The sequence below is a fragment of the Fragaria vesca genome, linkage group LG3 (assembly GCF_000184155.1).
Source record: "Fragaria vesca subsp. vesca linkage group LG3, FraVesHawaii_1.0, whole genome shotgun sequence".
Lineage (NCBI taxonomy): Eukaryota > Viridiplantae > Streptophyta > Magnoliopsida > Rosales > Rosaceae > Fragaria > Fragaria vesca.
The window spans coordinates 18,308,410-18,329,557 of record NC_020493.1 but is presented as its reverse complement, the minus strand read 5'-3'; the positions used below and the strand labels follow the sequence as shown (position 1 = coordinate 18,329,557).

At 37.2% G+C, this 21,148-nt stretch overlaps 4 protein-coding genes and 1 non-coding gene across 5 annotated transcripts in view; 1 reads left to right on the top strand and 4 right to left on the bottom strand.

Annotated features, from left to right (window-relative positions):
* LOC101306799 (DNA repair protein RAD51 homolog 4-like) overlaps window positions 1-1,492 on the bottom strand; it is a 3,148-nt gene extending 1,656 nt beyond the window's left edge. Inside the window, exons 1-7 of the mRNA XM_004294568.1 lie at window positions 1,405-1,492; window positions 1,237-1,316; window positions 1,031-1,146; window positions 856-937; window positions 399-533; window positions 191-304; window positions 27-108 (exon numbers count right to left, since the gene is read on the bottom strand). Of these exons, the coding sequence (XP_004294616.1) occupies window positions 27-108; window positions 191-304; window positions 399-533; window positions 856-937; window positions 1,031-1,146; window positions 1,237-1,316; window positions 1,405-1,492 (697 nt within the window). The remainder of the gene's footprint in view (window positions 1-26; window positions 109-190; window positions 305-398; window positions 534-855; window positions 938-1,030; window positions 1,147-1,236; window positions 1,317-1,404) is intronic.
* Window positions 1,493-3,887: 2,395 nt separating this feature from the next.
* Window positions 3,888-6,905, bottom strand: LOC101306504 (glutelin type-A 1-like). Its single transcript, XM_004294567.1, has 3 exons — window positions 6,635-6,905; window positions 4,406-5,123; window positions 3,888-4,278 (listed from the first exon to the last, which is right to left on the bottom strand). The coding sequence occupies exons 1-3, from the start codon at window positions 6,828-6,830 to the stop codon at window positions 4,125-4,127; spliced, it is 1,068 nt and encodes a 355-aa protein (XP_004294615.1). The 5' UTR covers window positions 6,831-6,905; the 3' UTR covers window positions 3,888-4,124.
* A 5,030-nt stretch (window positions 6,906-11,935) lies between these two features.
* LOC101306212 (glutelin type-A 1-like) lies at window positions 11,936-14,011 on the top strand. The gene is made up of 2 exons (XM_004294566.1): window positions 11,936-12,208; window positions 12,950-14,011. Exons 1-2 carry the CDS (start codon window positions 12,013-12,015, stop codon window positions 13,819-13,821), a joined length of 1,068 nt encoding a protein of 355 aa, XP_004294614.1. The 5' UTR covers window positions 11,936-12,012; the 3' UTR covers window positions 13,822-14,011.
* Window positions 14,012-14,233: 222 nt separating this feature from the next.
* TRNAH-GUG lies at window positions 14,234-14,305 on the bottom strand. Its single transcript has one exon. It is a non-coding gene; the product is annotated as a tRNA-His (tRNA).
* Window positions 14,306-15,968: 1,663 nt separating this feature from the next.
* On the bottom strand, window positions 15,969-21,083 carry LOC101305921 (UDP-galactose/UDP-glucose transporter 5B-like). Its single transcript, XM_004294565.1, has 10 exons — window positions 20,882-21,083; window positions 20,592-20,798; window positions 20,424-20,489; window positions 19,126-19,224; window positions 18,425-18,513; window positions 17,794-17,906; window positions 17,018-17,106; window positions 16,752-16,838; window positions 16,581-16,649; window positions 15,969-16,492 (listed from the first exon to the last, which is right to left on the bottom strand). The coding sequence occupies exons 1-10, from the start codon at window positions 20,996-20,998 to the stop codon at window positions 16,376-16,378; spliced, it is 1,053 nt and encodes a 350-aa protein (XP_004294613.1). The 5' UTR covers window positions 20,999-21,083; the 3' UTR covers window positions 15,969-16,375.
* Between the last annotated feature and the right edge of the window lie 65 nt (window positions 21,084-21,148).

Below are 21,148 nucleotides of genomic sequence, written 5' to 3'. Positions count from 1 at the left end.
AAAAAACAAGTATACTGGTATATTACCCTGTGAACTTGTGTTCCCAAGAATTGGCGTAATTAGTGAAGAAATCGAATCAACAATAAGCAACTGCACCTGCCCTCCTTTCTGCAGTTGGAACCAGTTTGTATGGTACATATAAAAGAGTCTACCAACAAATGGGAAGGAAAGGCTTCATGCCAATACGAACCTGAGATTTCAAACTGAACTCCAGCCGATGTAACACATTGAACATTGTAAAGATGTCAAACACGGAATGGCACAAGATGTTGTTCATTGCTTTCTGAAAATTCCTTTGGCCTGCCTACAATCAGGAGAGAAATCAGATACTATAGTTGTCACTTTGAGTAAAACAGCTAACAAACAAAAGACAGCAATAGTACTCAAAATGGTATAACCTGACTAAACGTGTGGTTGGAGAATCGACCAACAAACTCTGCAATTCGTTGGGTGGAGAAAGAGTTTCCTGTGTCTAGGTATACAACAGTACCCATGTGCTGCGATGCAAGATTTGAAGCAGCAAGCAGGCAGACCTGAACATTACCAAGAAATTGGCACACTTTCAGAACCTAAACTTGTGTTTTATTAAAATCCTGAAATTTCTCTTCACATTACTAAAATTCAATATCGAACTTGTGAGGAGTAAGTGCTTTCTGTGATCATGTAGTCTTAGCACTGTAGCACTGTGCTTCAGTAATGACAACAAAACCCAAATAAATTTTTCAACAGTCTTATATAACTTGCATAACAATTTGACAGTCTGATTAATATTTATAGCAGTGTTCTTAAGTATCGAAATTTCAAATCACTGATATCATCAACTCATACAATATTTGAACAAGGAAAGTTACTAACTTGTGTTTTACCAGAAGATGACGGCCCAACGAGTTCAGTTAATTGTCCCTCACGTAATCCACCTCCCAATAACAAATCAATCCTGGTTCACAGAAACCCAAGAAACATTACAAATCTACATTTACTAGCAGTAGTAAAACGAATATGTAACTCCTATTGGGTTAATAAAACATACCCTTCACACCCAGTTGGAAGTACATGTTTCCTATGTAGAGCATCATCTAAAAGCTCCATACCATTCACCCATGGTGGGTGCTGAGCATCAATAATAGAGAGAATCTGGGTAATGCTCTGATAGCCCATACATAACAATTTGATACAATTATAAAGCCAATAATACCATTTGGTTAACTTAGCAATGTGTGGCATTCATATGTAAACCTGCTTGAGTTTTTCAGAGTTGGGCTGTTGTTTTGCGAACGCAGTCAACTCATACATGTCATGAATGAGGAAATCTTCCACTGCAATAAAGCAGATAAAAAAATAAAAATAAAAAGTCAGAAAATTTAGCTTTTGTGGATTTGGAGCAAATCAAAGAGACTTACTAACCTGAGAGGATGCCATGTGAGGCACAAAAAGCCTGGAAATTGGAGTCGATTATTGGGTACTCTAGCTCCAGAGCTTTGAGGGGTGCCATTTCTACGAAGTCGTTTCGAGAACTCAGTTCGATAGCGTTTTATTCCTTCCTTTGCTGTGGGCTGCTTTGCTGAATTGCTGCTATGTGCTGAGTGATGGGCTAGTATTTGGCCCTATACTAGCTCCAATTTGTATACATACATATTTTGGCGGAAAAAACTTACGTCCGCACTCTTATTTACATGTTTTTTAAGACCCTGTTTACATGTTTTTTATCATAATCTTAACCGTTCAAAAATTAAATTAAACAATAAAGATTACCTTTGTAAAAAATCAATTTATTCAAAATTTGTTTGCTCAACCAATTGCATTAAACAAATTGATAGTTCTCATGAAAGTTAGCAGTCTCATGATCAGCCGTCATTTGTTTGATTTATTCGGCTGAGAAAATGAATTTTTTTGCATTGATTTTTGCAGAGGTGATCATTATTGGTTAATTCCATTTTTGAACGGTTAAGATTATACATTATCAAAAGTATGTAAATTAGAGAAAGTACATACTAGTCCGGACGCAAGTTTTTTCCTATTTTGACAGTGATGAGAAAATAGACAGGGACATCTGCACGACTGCACTCTACGTCCATTGATCACTTGTTCTAATTGGGAAACCCTAAAGGCCTAAACCCTAAACGTAAAAATGAGAGAATACAAAGAGAATTTGTTAGTATATATTTATGTTGGCATTCCTATACAAAATGTTATGATGTCTTGCATGTACATGATTCATGTGTTCCCTAGTTAGATATGATAATTTCTATCACTAATTCCGATTTAGTTGGATTAGAATTATCTTATATAACTAGGCTGCTACGTTGGAAATAAGTCTTAATTTGATTAGGACTTGTATGTGTGGGAAAATAAGGAAACATGTTGTGATTAGGTATTATGTGCATGAATATTTGATTGAACTTCCCTATTAATTCTGATTTGATTAGTATTAATATTAGATTTAAATTCTCTATATTTTGTTATGCTAATGAGTAAGGAAAGAAGTTCTAATTTGATTAGAAATTCTTTCATTTACTATTAAATTGTGATATCAAGATTTATATTTATCTTGTGTATTCTTTTGACAAGATATCACATTGAAGAGAGCAAAATCAAAGTGATAAAGAATTTGTCAAGGATTAAAAGAAAATTGAAGATTCACGGATCTGATTTCAATCAAGATAAATCACTATACATAGCATTCATGATTTTCTAATTATGTTTTATGTGATTACATGCTGCATTAAATGAGTTTCTCAAATAAAAGATATCTTTGTCTATAATTGATTTGTTTTAAACTCTGATGCATTTGTTTTGGAAAATATCTTATCTGCCTAAAATGACTTTGGTTTAAATTGGAAAGTTGTGTTTTCCCAAATTATAGCAGATTAATTGATTGATATATTTTCCATATCAAAACAAAGTGATAGTTGACATATTGCTACGATTCTCTTAAACAAATCATTATGTGTTGATGTGCATTAACTAAGGGGGGGAAGTCTCTTCTCTATAAATAGGTTTTTGAGAAACTGAAAAGGCAGAGATTTAGAGAATAGAAAAAAGCTTCGATGCATTGCTTCTAAGTTGATATTGTGTTCATGCTATTTCTCTTATCTCTGATATGTTTGATATGATCTTCATTATTCATATGCATAAGTGATTGAGATCAGTGAAGTTGAAAAGAAAAGAAGGCGTGTTCAGTTCCTTCATATCCGTATCAGATTCAAGGAGAGTTAGAATAGGGTTATCAGTTGTAAGGTCAAGTTAGTTTGGAATACTAGTAAAGTGATTGTGTTGGATATCATTACTTGATAGATCTGTAATCATTCTTACTCTATAGTGATTTGATTTAGTGTGGACTACTTTAAAAGTCTCGCAGTAACGTTTCCTCGAGGGAGGTTTACACTGTTGTTAACAAACTGTTAACAAACTTTGTGTTCTTGTGTCTGTTGCTTTTGATTTGATCAAAGATTGAATCTACATATTCAATCTTTCCATATTTTGTTCCATTATATACTTTCAGAATTAGTAGTCTCTTAATGGTTTGGTACTTTGGTTTGTATTTTGTTTACGTTTCTTGTGTATTTTGATTTGGGATATTGTCGGATGTATCATATATGAGTCGTTATAGGATCTCTTTGAGCTTCTTCTTGCTCGTGGTCATTTCTTTAGTTTGGCAAAGTTAAAGGGTTAACTAATTGTTTGGTTCGGTCTCTGTTGTTTTTCATCTTTTTAGATTCTGATTTGGATAGTCAAGTGACTCAAGTCGTTATAATTGCCATCGAGTGCCCTTGATATATCAGCGCAAAATTTTGTGAAGTGTCACACTCGTAATATAATTGTAAAAAATGACTTAGAGAAAATCCCTTACTGTGAGAAGGTTTTTTTAGAAGACTGAGAAGGTTTGACACATGAAAATTGAAAACTAAGGCATCGAAGAATCTTCCCAAACTCATCCGTGAAGCCAGGGTATATTAGAACTACACGGAACAGATGCAGAGCACAACTGATAGATTGCAGAAAGTTGCTAGTTTATGACAAATCCAATTGCAAACCATCATAGCTTACATCCCCACATAGAGAGCAGAACGAGAGCAGAAAGCCTTTATTTGGCTAAAGAAACTAGCAAATGTAAGCTAACTTGATCAGTTTGGTGGCGGGAAGAAGATTGCATCCGAAGTCCTCTTAGAACGGAATAGGTGCTCAGTCTCCGAATCCACATTGAAAGCAGACTCGAGCACCATAGGAGATAAACCTTTCCAACAACCAATACTTCCAGCCATGTGGGTGAAGATCGGACTGCAACAAAGCAAACACATACGTTAACAATTCTTTTAACTTCAACAAAAGAAATTTGGAACATAATTACATGCAAGTATAAGGTTACTGTAACAAAAGTAAATCTGAGAATGTAAAATGGACTCACTTGGGAGTGGTGATGATGGAGAACCATTCCAAGCCTTCTGGATCAGCAATTTTGGAAACAATAAAGAATCTAGGAACAATGAACAAGTTACCGGCTTTTACTGTTGTTTCCAAGACCCTCTTCCCATCAACACCAACAACTTGGGCACGGCCACTGCCCCTAACAATGTAAGTCACCTGCAATGCTGAGTCACAAGAAAAACCAGGGGAGCACATGGCACCTCCGTCCAACCTAACAAGATCAGCACCACATCCAACCTCTCCGACCAAAGGAAGGTTCTTAGTATTCAACAGAACAACTCTTCCACCACCCTTGATATCAACATCTAGAGGAGCCTCTTCGCAATTCAATGCCATCCCATCTCTATGTTCCTGCTTTGGCTCAGGCATATTAGATCCCGCCAACTTAACAATGCCCTTGCCGGTTTGCTTGCCAACAAGAGTCTTTACAACACTCTCCTCCAAATCCCATGCTCGGCTGACAAACTCAGTTGAGAAGCCAGTGAAAATGCCATTAGTACCAGTGAGATAGAAGATGGTGAACTCACCCCTTTTATGAGCTGTTTTGGTATCACCCAAGAAAAGAACTACGAACTCAGCGTCCTCCTTGTTGTGCCACCATGTGATCACTCCAAAAGGGAGGGCGAGGGCATCACCCTTCTTCACTGGTACAACCTTCTCTTCCTTCTCCGGGAGGACAATTCCAACAGTACCACTTCCTGGATAAGAAATACTATAAAAAGTAAATTCCATAGTTACAATATCATAGTAAATGCTAAATCTAGAAGGATGTATTGTATATGGAATTAGTGGAAGTTTTAAAGAAGTCTATGGAATTTGAAAGTCTAGGTGTATTCAATACAGATTTTTAAAAGTCCATCAAAGTCTGGGTGTATTCAACTAGATTTTAAAAAATCATTATGAATTCCACCAAAATTCAGGGGTATTTAATTAAGACTTTTTAAAATGAATAGAAGTTTAGATGTATTCAAAATATCATTCATACTTATAGAATTAATAACTCATGGATAATTGTGGACTTTGTAGTGTAAATTACACACACCAAACTCCAATATTTTTCCATCCACTAGAGCAAAGATTTGGAAAAGTCTACGACAGACTTTCTCTTTACATGTGAATATGTTGATCCTACAATACATCATCTTTTTTTTATTTTTTTTATAATATTTTGTGCTATCAATGTTCTATTCTACCTATTCTTTTCAATGTTTTTTTGAATGTTAATATTTTGTTGTATTTCAATTGTAATGCTTGGAACCCTCGATAACCTAAAATATTATCTACTAACTCTTGATATTAGAACCACATGATCATATATTATTATATTGGCGTACATGAATTAAACTTGTGAACTTCTAATGTCTCACTTTATAATATGTGTTTTTGGTTTACGTACTATGCGTGTTGTTAAGTTAATATAATTTTTTTTGTTACCTATGTTTATGTATTTCAATCAAATATTATAAAGGTATGCATCGAAATTAGATAGATGAACACTCAACTTATAATCGGTGTCATTCTGTGTTTGTCATTGCATCTTTATTTTTTGTTCATTTCCTATAACTTTGTAAGTATTAAGAAATCTACATAAGTCATTCATATGAAATCTGTAGATTTCAGAAATCAGTGAAAGTCTGTGATTAAAAATCGATGGTTTTAAGAAATCAGTGAAAGTCTATGAACTTTTTAAAGAGTCTGTAAACTTTTCAAAAAGTCAATTGATTAAAATAAGTCTGTATGAATCCAAATGCAATACACCCCCCGTAGTTCAACAATCATAGATTTGTAGAGGACCTTAACCATAACCTTAGAATATGATTGACTATGATCTTTTAAATTAAACTCTTCCATAGTGTTGGTCTTTACTAGAGATATAAACATAGCAATCTCATTCAGAATTCAGAAACACTCAGAAAAATTCAAAGAAACCACATGATCATCCCCACACGATCAAACACCATCAGCTATGTATTGTAGAACTCCCACATGGTCCCATAAAATAATTCACGATCCTACATGTTAGTTGATATAAAGTTTTAATAAAAATAAAAACATTTGATTCAATTTGATCTACGAGATTCATGATTCAACAAAAACAAATGAGAAAATAAACACATACCATCAAGCCGATCATGAATTTTCATAACAGTTATGAACTAATATAATCACAATAACAATTCTGATTTCTGAAAGCAGTAGAAAACAATACCTTGGAGAATATAAGCAACTCTGGCAGAATCACAGTAATTGGGGAGAGCAAAGCCGTTCTTCTCAAGGGCGAGCTTGGCAGCGCCGATGTTACCTTCACGGAGCATGGGAAGCTCCGATGGGCACCAAGCAAAGTAAGAACCTCCATCTCCTTCACCAACCTTCTTGGCCAACTTTGGTGAAAGATCAATATCCATCTTCACAAAGTTTCTCTAACCCTGAAATGACCCAGATCGAGAGGCAAGTGACAGTGCTACTATATCAAGCACAATGTGTGAGGGATGAGAAATGCATTGTGTTTGGTTGTCCATATATAGGAGTATTGAGAAGGAAGTGCACCAACCAAAGGTGATCAGTTATGGAATCTGATTAGGAAGTGGATTAATTTCGGATTGAATTGAGGATAACATATGGTAATTTGACTGGTAATGTTTTTACCCAGTCCGTAATTTTTTTGATCCGGAGTGGGAGGAGATTGGTTGAAGAAGAACTAGACAACTAGTTTAGGACAGTTCTCCATAAACAGTCTCATGCTCTTTACATATGCTCCTTTAACATATGACATGTTTTCCATCTCCCGGTCTCCTTTTATTTTTCTTTTCGAATAATGAAGTCAATTCATTTTGTACACTAGCCAAGAAAGGCACGAATTCATATCTTTTCTTACATTCTCTATTAGCAAGTTTAGGGGAAAAAATATTTAACTCTAGGACGTGGTATGCTAGCAGCCTAGCACCACTCATTAGTACAATGATCACCCACTTATTTAAAAGTGAGCCTCTAAAACTACGAAAATTCTTCTACACATTAAGATGTAAGTGAACCGAGCAATTAAATATGTAATATTTTGATCCGGTCATCCATATCGCATTATCATGCATATATTCTAATACCGTTAATAAAATTGAAACATAAAAAATAGTCCAAAGTATTTCCAACACGAGAGGTGAGGACCTGAGGTCGAATAAGAAGTACTCTTATTATGGGCGCTTATTTTGATCAGATCAAATATAAAAATGAAAAGAATGAATTTATGGTTTCTAGTCTTCATTAGATCTTCACCTACGACGATTTGAGAACTTGCACATTAAAAGTGCAAGTGCACCTTGATGCGTAGAGTCCGCTCTGAAACCTCTCTCTCTCTCTAAACCCTAGTCGCCTCACCGGCATGCCTCTATCAGGGCGGCCAACTCCGGCCTCCCCTCTAAGTGGATATGTTTTGTCCACCCTTTGGGGTCTCTCTAAGACCTTGCTAAGCCAATCATTTTTTTAGCGACCACCCAATCTAATCAACTGAACCAATTTGAAGGTTCTCATGGAAACCTTCGACGGAGATCCGATTTTTACTATTGGAATGGCAAGGTTTTGCGCTGGATGATGACATCTACATTAGGTCAAGATCGACCTAGTAGAGCAAGACTCAAGGAAGATTGGCTATATTTGCAAATGGCGTGTAGATCGAAGCAAGAACATCAACCAAGACCAAGTTCGATTCTATTTTCCTTTTGGTATCAAAGATCGATGTCGGAATTGGTGGTGGTAAGAGGTTTTGCATAAACCTTGTGCTTGAAAGTTTGGCAGCATGGAGGGCAACCAGAGGTGATTCCGGTCAAGATTGAAGGTGCCACGGGACATCATTGCTTTTTTGGCTTCAATTTTGCATTTAGATCAACAGTAAACCACGACGAGGCTGGGCGGCGGCATTTGTTGCTGAGTTTTGGAATCCCCCAAATCTAGGGTTAGGTGCCCATATGGGTGTCCAAAATAGTTCTGAATAATTTTGGATTTTGGGCCAATTTTAGGACCCAACTGATGAATTCTAACCCTTTAGGGTTTCGTATTTGGGATCCAGGAGATCTCGATCATTCTATTAAATTATCTTTAGTAGTATCGAAAGATAATTCAAGATATTCTACGAAGCATGAAGTGAAGAAGGAAGGCAACATGGGACATTGCACCGTGGGTACTACCAAAACGTCTTGCATGCCTATCTATAGATCGATGGCAGCGGAAGGGTCCATCATGTACACTCTGGATCTATACTACCAGATTCTTTCTCAAATTTCAAAAACTCTATTTCGCAGCTATGCTGGATTGACATGGGTATCTCAATGAAATGATTATCATTTCATACAAAAAAAAAACTAGAAACTAGAAGTTTAGACAAAAACTGATTTCTTTTATAAAAAAAAAATGCAGTTGTACCAAACTAAACCTAACTACCATGTGTCATAGTCATATAATGATTTTTTACTCAAATTTGGTAACCATGAAAGGGGTAAAAAAAATAGAAAATGAATACCAGTTACAAACAACTATAAGTGATATGAGCCAATGACATTAACTGGGACCATCAGGTTGTACCATGCCTCGTTATAAAGGGTAAAAGAAACCCCTTATTTAAACCCCTTATTGTCCATTCCAATGAATTTAATAGACATGAGTACATTCCAATATAAGTGTTCTTATTTGTGCCTAAATACACAAATCTATATTAAAGTCATAATAAATTAATAATTTTTGCATATTTTTAAGACAATTTTATCCTCACCACTTCAACATGTATAAGAAGAGAGAAAGTGAAAGAGTGAGAAGACTTTGCCGGAACCTCACGAGACTCCGGTCACCGATCACCGGTCGCAGGACTCCGGTTATCGGTTGCCAAAATTTCTTTGGTCGCTGGTTATTGACCCCTAGTAACTCAGATTTTCTCTGGTCGCCGGATTTCGATTACCAGTAACTCGGTTACTAACCCCAATAACTTGGTTACTGACCCCCAATAATCAGTTACTGACCCCTAATAACTTGGTTACTGACTACCAATAATCAGTTATTGACCCCTAATAATTAATTTATTTCACCATATTGTAATAGACAAGAAGAAACACCATAACATAATCGAGTTATTGACCCTAATAATAGTTACCAACCCCCAATAAAATGTTGAAACATTACTGTGAGGCCCATAAGGGCATCCAAACCTCCAGCCCTTTGTTAAGGACCCAAGCCCAAACTAAAAAATTGCTCTGGGCACCCAAAGCTGGCGCCTAAACACTTCCCGACCGTTGTTGGCGTCAACTCCGGCGTCCTACCTTACACAACAACTCAGAACCATCACCCATCCATTTTTGTTTGGATCCGGATCTTCATTGGCTTTAGGCTAGAGCAGACCTAGCGTAGACGAACGCCGATCGACGAGCGTCGAACGCCGAACACCGACTGCTGAGCGACGAGGGCTGACTGCCATTCGTCAAGCGATGAGCGCCTACCGCCGTGCGACGAGCGTCGAGCGACGAGGCCTCAGTCTTTGGGAAGAAATCAAATGTCAGAGTTTTGGATCTGCAGAGTGTTATGGTGATTCTCAACATATATCGCTTGGCGACGGTATCCTTGCGGCGGAGGAGCGACGACACCGCTTAAAGATCTCACCAGCAGCAGAGTTTAGCTCGGTTCACGTCTTTCAAGGTAGTGGCTTTGTCGTTGAGGACTCAAGTCTCTGCTTCAAGAGAGAGAAAGAGGTAGAGAAAAAAAGAAAAGAAAAAAGAATTCTAATCGGAAAAGGAGTGAGAGAGGGTAGTTGAATAGGAGTGGGGGTAAATTCGTCTTTTGCCCGAGTTTCATTGAAATAGGCTCATAAATAAGATTTTCATTGGATTTGGTACTAATTTACTTATTTTTGTGCAAATGGGTATTTTCCCTAAAAAGTTTTAAATAATTTTGTCTTTTCATTAGTTTTTGATATAGATCATAAAACAATGACCATAGTAACAACTAAAATTATTTAATTTACATTGTCTAGGGTGAGGCAGCTAGGTTAGTACGATTTCTAGTGATTCATGTCCACTTTTTATCATGTAGTTTTGACTTTTGAGGTTGTATTTTGAATTTGTAGTTTGCAGTTTGAAATAAGTATTTTTCTTTGTGTGTAAGTGATCCTCAGATTACTCATGCATTGATCATTTTACGGTCGTTATTGGAATCATTATTGGCTTCAAGCCTACTGGAGTGATTCTAATTTTCTCACAAAACAAAAAATTGAACTTCTAATATGTCTAATTCTAAGCTATATGTCCAGTACGATCTCATTTGGTCTAGCGGCACAGTCTCTCATTTATAAATGAGAGGTCATGAGTTTGACTTACAAAAGACCATAGTATTTGAGTTGTACGTTTTAAAAAATCAAAATTAAAAAAATCTAAGCTATATCACGTTGGACTAACCTGCATGCTTGAGGACAAGAGGATGCTGTTCAGATGTTATATAATTCATAGATCAAATGGAGTTTTATAATGTAAGGCCAAAAAATGGAGAACAAATTCACCAAAAAAGATTAAAGTTGAGAATAAGATTCGAAATGAGATGAGACCCAGCCACTTACTGCCTTTGTAAAGAAACTAAGAAAGACCTGATATTGGATAAGGGCAAATCGCTACTTTCTTTTTTCTTCTTCAATATTATCCAAATATCTAATCGATCTTAGTTGAATAAGATCAGTGCAGCTTGGAAGTTCAAGTTTGTGTAAGATTCTGATAAGCACCGAATTTATCCAAATATGATTCTTGCTTAACTAGTATTTGTTTATCCAAATGTGTATTCTTATTGAACAGTAAATCGGATTTGCAATTAGGATGAGATTAATTTGTCATTTCTTGCTTAAAGGGTAAAGAAATTTAAGACCCCTCTCCACGTCTCCTTCGTTTTCGGCTGTTGTTCTTTGTAGTAGGTCTTTTTCGTTTAAGAAAAATAAAATTATTAGATACTTGATTAATAATAAGGGAAAATTATTAAAGGAGCATCTTGAATTCGTGATCCTTGTTTTGATTAAATTACTAAACCTAAGGGATTTTCTAATATTACGTATTGACTTCCAAATTAGATTAGAGTTGCAATATCAATCACATTCTATGCATAAAGTTTTGAATTATTTGTGCATTAGTCGTGGTGATTTAACCGCAATATTTGAAGTGATTATACTTATTCTACTATTACTTGACGGATGCTCGAATTTTCAAATTTTCGGAAATACATTATTAGAATATCCATAAAAGATAAAGATAAAAAATTTGGTTAGTTACCAACTAATTTATTCATATAAAGGAAGAAAAATCAAATAATTAGTATCCCATTCATTACATGTTAATAACTCAAGCTAAATTTAATCCGGTTTTGGATAATCCAGATATATTAATCCATATTGTAATCAAATACCACCACCCTCCGAGTCTTTCTCTTGTAGAAGATGACACTCCTATAGTCCCCCTATAAATACACCCCCATATATCTGCACTTTTCATCGCTCACACACATTGCGCTGGATATTTAGTATCATCATCACTGTGCTCTCGTTTTCTGTTTTTTGCTTTCAGAGTTAGAGAAAAGATGGAGATTGATCTTACACCAAGGTTGGCTAACAAGGTTCACGGAGGAGATGGTGGTTCTTACTCTGCCTGGTCCCCGTCAGAGCTTCCCATGCTCCGGGAAGGTGACATCGGAGCTGCCAAGCTCTCTCTGGAGAAGGACGGCTTTGCTCTCCCCAGTTACTCTGATTCTGCCAGAGTTGCTTATGTCCTTCAAGGTATCGTTTTCTTCAGCTAGCTTTGTTGATTGATATTGTGATTAGAGTGCATAATTGTTGTGAGTTGATCTCTGCTTGATCTTATTCGTTGGCTATTAATTTCTGTGAATCATGGATGAAAGTGCTTAGGATCTTATTAGTTAGTTATTGATTTTTGTGGATCATGAGTGATTTGTCTTTGTGATATTAGAATAAGACCATGAGTGATTTGTCTTTATGATATTAAAATAAGATCATGGGTTTGAATTTTTCATGATCGGCTTGATCTTATTTATTTGTTTATAGTTATTTAAGCTCTTGTTTATTTGCTTTTGAATCGTATATGAGATAGTTTAAAAAGGGTACTTGTCGAAAAAGAAAATATAGTTTTTGTCTTTGTAAAATTTCCCTCTTTTTATAGTGATCATCTGCTTTGTTTTTCTTGGATCCAAACTGTCGGTATTTTATGGTTTAGAATTAAAAAAAAATATTGATGTGTTTACTTCTATGCTGGTAATTTTGTATGTTGTTGTTCTGTTCATAATTTTGCATATTAGAACTGCATAAGTTGTTGAAACACTTTGTCTCAAGTATATATCCTTTTGTTTTCTCAATGATAATTGGTCTGAACATGTAATCTGTACTCAATGTCTATGCTATGCTGCTTGTTTTCTGCCTTAGTCCTTGTCGATATCAATTGGACAACACCTGAACACCATATGTTGCTTGTGATTAATTTTGTTTACCTTTCTTGGGCCTCAGGTACTGGAGTTGTGGGAATTGTTCTACCAGAGAAGGAAGAAAAAGTTCTTCCAGTGAAGAAGGGTGATGCTATTGCTCTGCCTTTTGGAGTTATTACCTGGTGGCACAACAAGGAGGAGGCTGAGTTTGTGGTTCTGTTCTTGGGAGACACCAAAACAGCTCACAAACGGGGGGAGTTCACCGACTTTTATCTCAATGGTTCCAATGGCATCTTCACTGGCTTCTCAACTGAGTTTGTCGGCCGAGCATGGGATTTGGAGGAGAATGTTGTGAAGACTCTCGTTGGCAAGCAATCCGGCAAGGGAATTGTCAAGTTAGGGGGAGCTAATATGCCCGAGCCAAAGAAGGAACATAGAGATGGGATGACCCTGAACTGCGAGGAGGCTCCTCTAGATGTTGATATCAAGGGTGGTGGAAGAGTTGTCGTCTTGAACACTAAGAACCTTCCCTTGGTTGGTGAGGTTGGGCTTGGAGCTGATCTCGTTAGGCTTGATGGAAGTGCTATGTGCTCCCCTGGATTTTCTTGTGACTCTGCATTGCAGGTGACTTACATTGTTAGGGGCAGTGGCCGTGTGCAAGTTGTCGGCGTTGATGGGAAGAGGGTCTTGGAAACAACTGTTAGAGCAGGCAACTTGTTCATCGTTCCTCGCTTCTTTGTTGTTTCAAAGATTGCTGATCCAGAAGGCTTGGAATGGTTCTCCATCATCACCACTCCCAACCCAATATTCACTCATTTGGCTGGAAGTATTGGAGCTTGGAAAGCATTGTCTCCTCAGGTGCTTGAGGCTTCCTTCAACGTGGATTCAGATACTGAGAAGCTCTTTCGGTCAAAGAGAACCTCTGATGCAATCTTCTTCCCTCCTCCAAAGTGAACCAATCTGCTAATATACAAGCGTTATGTTCTTTAGGTTTCATTGGCTCTTTAGTTTGAATTTCTTTGGCTTTTTCAGGCCTTCATATCAGTTTGGACATGGTTTAATTTGAATTTTATAGTACCGGTTTGAATTCTAATATTTGACCTTTTGAGAATGAGTTAATGTTAAGTTTACTTTGTTGATTTTCCATGAGATTGTTAATTTCACTCTATATGCAAGCTCAACCTTATACTAGTACATTGTAAGGAGGAGGAAGAAAACCTTTGGTAACCATGATTGTGAAGATCGTCTAACATAAACTGCTAAACTATAATCCCACTCTCGTTTAAACTACAGAAATGTATCCCAGTCTTAATGAAATGCATATGGTTCCCAAAAAAAAAAATAAGAAGTTAAAAAGGTTGATTAGTGTGGCTGCTGGGATTCGAGCCCAGGTCTCCACGGCCACAACGTGGAATTCTCACCACTAAACTACAGCCACTTAGTTGTTAGTGTTTCCTCCTACTAACAAGTTATTATATTACGACTTACAAAACCCAATACAGTGCCCAAATGTATTTCCTTGGGTTTTCTATAATTTCTTTATTTTTATTATTATTTTTTTGGCTACAAACGGAGCTCATGGGCTGAGAATAACATACACTTGTCACATGTTTTTTCTTTCAATAGCTTATCACATGTTCATAATGTTGTTTGCTCAAAAATGGTCTCGGCCGAAACGAGGCCAAGATCCTTGGCTACAAATGTCCTTCTGTTGCGCGGACGTGTCAACTCATGGCTGAAATGGCCATGTGAGGTTTTGATTGATGTAGTATGTCTGATCTGACTTTTTCAAATGATTGTAGGCCGAGGAAGGAACCCTCTCGGTTGGTAGATTCTGGTGTCTGTGCTGCAAGGACTTTCGGCTAAGCGTCGCCGGGATCCTCGAATACGTTTACTTCCTAGGTGAATTCAAATGTTTGGGTGATAGGCGAGAGATCTATCGGGTGGAGATACTTGCAAATCACGGTGAACACGAAGATGAAGTGAATTCGGTTGTTGTAGCGTTGTGATGTGATGTGTGTGTGAACAACGAATCGCATTGACCCAATCCGGACTGGCCAAAAGAGATCAATGGACGAAATTTCTATGTTACAACTACTCCTATGTGCGATTAATAAAGTGCATGTAATATAAAGAACAAGAGAATTAAAATGCGAGAATGTAAAGAACAAGATAATTAAAGTGCCGGAACGTAAAGAATTGAATTGAAAATAAAACAAAGAAAGCAAAGAAATAAATTTAGGTTTTGAAGTTGATAGGAAAGGTGAAGTACCTAAGCAATAGATAGATAAGTTTGTGTATTGATTTGTTTGAGTGGTGCAGGACCCTTTACAAATGATCTATAAGGTTCTATATATACAATTCAGAAAACCTAGCTAGTATGTTTCTCTACGTCATGAAATCTTTGGATATCCTATTTTCCTTTCTTGGGCCGAATCACACACGAATGTCTTGATTTGATTGATGTTTGTGATGCGTATTGCTTGAAAACCTTGACCTGATTAAAGTTCCTCCTTGTTGAGACTCTCTTTCCTAAATGAAATCATGGTCGAGGTCGTTGCATGGGCTCGGCCGACTTTTCATAGCTATTGGATTTGGTCTGCTGTATACATTAGTCCAACCATATTTTCTCGTAACGCTAAAACAATCTCATTGTCGGCCAAATGGCCGAAATATTCTTTAGTAACATTTTGAATATTGGCGCCTTGACTCGGTCTTTTGGCTCAGCGTTCTTCTCGAGTTAGTTCCCTCGTCTCGGCCGCAACCCTTAATTTCATACCCTCGACCGAACGACCGGACTTCAACACCCTCAGTTAAACTTCCATAACCATCTCCCTCACAGTAACAAAACAATTTGGCAATCTCTACGGATTGTGAAATGTAGGTGCAAACAAATGCAAAATGAAACACTAGAGTTTAATCATTGTAACGAATAGTTGTATACTTCAAAATTGTTTCTTCCCTGAACAAACTTGAGACAAATTATTCTCAAAGGGCTTTCTTCAGAAAGGCAGTTTTCATTCACATTTAGAATAGGAAATTGACCTAAAAAGAAGAAAGGAATATGAAACAAGGGTTGAAATGCGAAATCTCAAGTACTAAAATCTATTTCTTCCATTTCTCTAATAAAATGTTGCAGTACCATTTTACAATCTTTAGTCGTGTATTCCAAGTTCATAGTAAGATAAAACACTAAATGCCCTTTTGTTCCTTTAGTTAGTCTATAATCAATCATCCCTATGGAAATGAGGGTCTTCAAGAACTTTGGTGTCTAGCTTGTTTCAAAGGATTCATTTGCATGCAGTGTAGTTGAGACTCCATTTAGATCAGATACCCCACATCCAAGGGCAAGGGTTGTTCATAGGTGCAGCTCTGTACTTGTAAAACCAAAGCTGTCCACTGATCAAAGTTGGAGGCAGTACCAATACAACATATCAAAGTTAACGGACTGTCAAACCAGTACATCATCAAGGGATCCCCTTCACTGGGCTAGACGCTCCATACATCATCAAGGGATCCCCTTCACTGGGCTAGACGCTCCATTCTGCTCATTGTCAGATGGGGACAGCTTCGGAGTTGCATTTCTCATAAATGTTTTTGCATATAGGGAACCAAAGACAATCACCTGATCAATGTAAGAAAAGTAGTGTTGGGCGTCAAGTTTAGGACTTCATAAAAAGAACAAAACTATTAGAGGGGTGAGGATGGCTTACAGCTCCAATGCACTGTTCCAAGCTAAGCGGGTGATGAAACCACACACATGATAGCATAATGCTGACCAACTTCAGCACCAAACAGAAGACACAAGTTATTAGTACCAACAATAGTTGACAAGAAAAAAAAAAGAGAGAAATTTTGACGATTATCTGGGAGTTATGATCTACCTGTCTTGTGGTCATTATAGTTGCAAATGTTAGCGCACCAAATGTGCGAATTGTGTAAGAAATGAAAAATTGGCTTGCTGTTGCTACCTGCAACACAAGCAATAAGTAAATTAGGAAGCTCAGACACAGTTGAAACAACAAGGGTGCAGAGAGGAGGGAGGAAACTTACACACAGGATAAGATCACGGATTAATAAAAAATATATTAAAAACTGCTTAAATAGGAAGGACAAGCAGAAACTATAATAGGAAGTAAAGGTGTCTCACAGTGGAAAGCAGTGCGATGTCAAAGAAACAATCATTGTGGCTAGCAACAAATTGTATTGCTGGAAGCAGTTGTGCTTGTAATATAAGACCTGAAAGGTAGCATAACAAATAAGCAACTGCTAGAAGCAACAGAAAGAAATCAAATGGAGAAAAGGTAAAGGACGCGTGCAGACGAAACACCATTGAAAAAAAAAATAATAAATATCAAAACCATATGGCAAGATGCTTTCAGTCCCCTACTAATTAAAAGGGTCAGTTTTCATAGTTTTAGATCAACAAACCCTCGCAAGGTGTTAAACTACACTACTACAAGATTATCTACCCAAAAAGATAGGAAATCTAAAGCAGAATCAAATATTGCATACTGGTATGCAATTTACATTGGCAATAAATGCAAGCACCCCCTTTATCTGCCCCAAACAGACTCAAAAACATTAAGACTGGCTAGCCTGGTGAGTTGGTTCATGGTTTAAGCCCTCTGGATGACTTTATCCTCCTCAGTCAGTCAACAAAGAAACCAAACCAACTACATAAATTTGATTTAAGCAATAAGATGCTTATGCTACAACATTGCAACATATCTCCTCCCACCTGATTAACCAACCTAATGATCAGACCAAAAGATTTAGACAAGACAGATCCAAACAAAACCAAAAGGCTTAAACTTTCAACAATTAAAATAGCAACAAAACAACCAAATTTTCCAACAGAAGAAATAAGATTGGAACAGTAACAACCAGAAAAATGACAAAAAAATATAATGATAAGGATCTTACCAGTCAAACTAAGAACACAAGAACAGAACGTTGTGTAGAATATTTGATTATGTATCTCCATATCATAACCTTTGAAAAGTTTGTCTTGGAATGTGCTTGTAAAGCCATCAAACCTATTAGACAGAGAATTTCCATGGCTAAGCAATATATACATTTTAATTCCAAATATGTGGCATCCATTTGCAAATGGCCAATGTCATTGCTAAAAAGTGAACAAATTGAAGAATAATATAGACAAATGCAAAATATCAAAGCTTCCATGGTGGTAGTATGAGAGTGAAATTTTCAAATAACTTTTTTTGGTTGATTTTTAATCTCTGTAAGGGAGCGTTAAAACATTGCAACAATTTAGCACAATAGGTGACATATAATCCTATGTCATTATTATCCTAGCAATCTGATTTAGCATTCTAGGGGTCTCACTTCCCACCGAGGAGAGGTGTAAAGAAAAAACTAATGTCAATAGCTGCCTAAATACAGATGAGACAACTTATAACAATCACTGGATATGTATATAAAATAAATTCATATGTTTTAATTGTACTGAAAGCCATTTAACGTCAACAGCTAATAACAAAACAAAAATACAACAAAGCATAACAAACAGAAGCTAACAGTTCCAGAATAATACCCAAGATAACCGATCATAAGAGAGACGCCCCATATAGTATTTTCTCTTGCTCTACCGAATGCATCATTTGGACCCAAGTCAGACCCTGCCTACAATTAGAAGCACAAAACAATCAGTTGTGTTCATGTCAAAGAATAAAAATGACCAAAAGTTTGTGCATCATAGACAAAAAGATATCACACAAACAACAGGATCATGCATCAATGGAGGTAGTATCTTCGTAGCGAAGCGAAGGAGCATGTTGCTATGTGATAACAAATTATAGGTTATCCGCTATCACATATGCCATCAAATAGTCTCCCAGAGTGCATAAATATTATAGTAGAAGAGTGAAAAGTAATTGGCAATGTGATATCATACTATGAGACAATAAATCAGCACACGAAGCTCAGTTGGTCTAAACTAACTCAGCAGCTCTGTGGCAAACTATGAATGTAAAGAAAACATTCCTGAGAGCATGTGCAGATTAACAGGTACAGGGTATATATTAAGATACAAAATAGAATAAAGGGTCACAGTTAAGTCATTGAGACTGCGATATACTGGAAAAACTATATTGGGACCCAGAGACTGCATTAATATACAAGGATCATAGCATGGTAACAATTATAACCACTTCCTTCACAATCGAACCAATTGCATATGCAAGCACGAGTGGAAAATGTAATGAACTAAACTGAGATCAGAGACTAGGGACATACCGGATATAGTATAAATATTGAACAGCCAACTGTAACTAGAAAAGCAAGTAAATAGTCGCGTCCCTTGTATTTCTTTTGCATAATGATAGTACCCCAAATCTGCAAAAAAAATCACACCAGTGAATGAAAACCCAAAAAGCGTAAGACTATATGATCCTTGTGGAAACATAGGAATGCGACTAGCAATGTATCTTTCAATGATTTTGACATTGAAGTAGCATATGTTCTCTCCAGTTAGTGACATAAACTTATAAAATTAGATTTTCATTTGTTACTTATATAGAACTTTATTTGACAGTTGCTTAGCCTTCTCTCATCTCAGGTCTCATCTTGACACCAACTTCCATCAGATCCTTAACCACATTGTGAGCCGCTAACCATGCTATGCTTGTACACCAACTTCTGGCCTCACATTTACAATCATGCTATGCTTGTACACCAACTTCTGGCCTCACATTTACAATGGCAGGTTAGGGACCAAGTGCCACCTACTTATATGCCGTACAACTAAATTCCTGGCATTTCAATCAATCTCTGGGCTTGAACAACTAAGCCCCTCCCTATCTTCAGGCAAATGTTAATCTATGATATTATAATCCCAATATTTCCCATATCATTGGCTACAACAATGAACTCCATTCAGATATTCTAAAAGTGAGAGAAAGTTCAAACAAAGAGAACTAAGCTTTCATCAAAAAAAAATTTGTGCAAGAAACATTAACCAGAACACAGTGCCTAAATACACCTGTTAAGGGTATGATAGGTATTAGGCCAGATGTGGTTTTTTTAAGATGGTATAAAAGCATTCTCTCTGTAATATTCCATCCAAGTCTGTAAATGAACAAAGTCTTTCTAGTTTTCTCTGATTTCTTCTTGCCTTCTTCTTTCTTCATTCTGATACAATAGCTCAACTTTCAACACCCTCCTTCAGCCCTCACCATCCCCCACTTCCACCTTCCCTAAATACTCTCATCTTGACTGCAACTTCTACATAAAAGTTGAACTAAAGCAACAAGTTCGATGCGTTATTCCTATTTGCTTCATACAAGTCATTTCATCATCAAACCATTAGCGTCAAACTAATTCTTTCCTCTCCCACTCTTGGAAAAACAACAGTTTTACATCGAGGTAAACCCTTTTAAATCGAAACCTGATCCCTAAGTTACATGTAACCTATATACCCCAAGAATTAAACATACACAACTCTTTAAACTAACAAACTCAATAAAGTAAACAGCAAGAACCACTGCATATAGTAAGTTGTAACCGCCATAATGAATCAGAGTTGTTTCACTTACCATAACAGGAATCATCTTGGCACACTTGGCAAGTGTTTGAACAGGAAAGCTCACATACTTGAGTGCCTGCCACAACCAATTACAGTCAGTACAACACCAAAACCTAGTAGCGAAACTCTCCGATTTTGCGAAAAGGTTAACAAAAAAACCTAAAGAAGCTCAATGTACCTCATACTGACAAGTAGTGGTTAGTATATTGGTAACAGACACAAGGCCGTATTTGTAAATCGGAGCCACCGGATTCAAGTCCTTTTTACTCGAAATCAAAGCTCCGGCGGAGACCGCCGACGTCATGATTCGGTTGCAGAAAACCAGAAACAGCGAGTACTTGAAAAAGGCGTGGTCTTCCCCATAAGGCACTCTCATGATCTTCTCCTGCGTTTTCAAGAAATGGAACCAAAAGATTTCAGCTTTTGGGGTCAACGAGACGGTCAAAGGTGAGAGAAATGAGAACAAACCTGTAGAACGCCGTAGGTGACGAGCGTGGTCATGATTCCGGTGACGGCGAAAACCCCTTTCCACAGCTTGCTGCTGGGCTCTCGCGGCGGGCCGTGGAGCGACGTCGTTTCGGCCATGGGCAGGGACGGTGGTTTTGAGACGAGGCGAAAACGGCGACGTTTTGGGAGGGGAGAGATGGTCGCCGGAGAAATTAATGTGGGGGCGGCCGAGGAATTGGGATCAAAATGGAGACGAGGAAAGAGAGAGTGACTGTGAGAGGGAGAGGG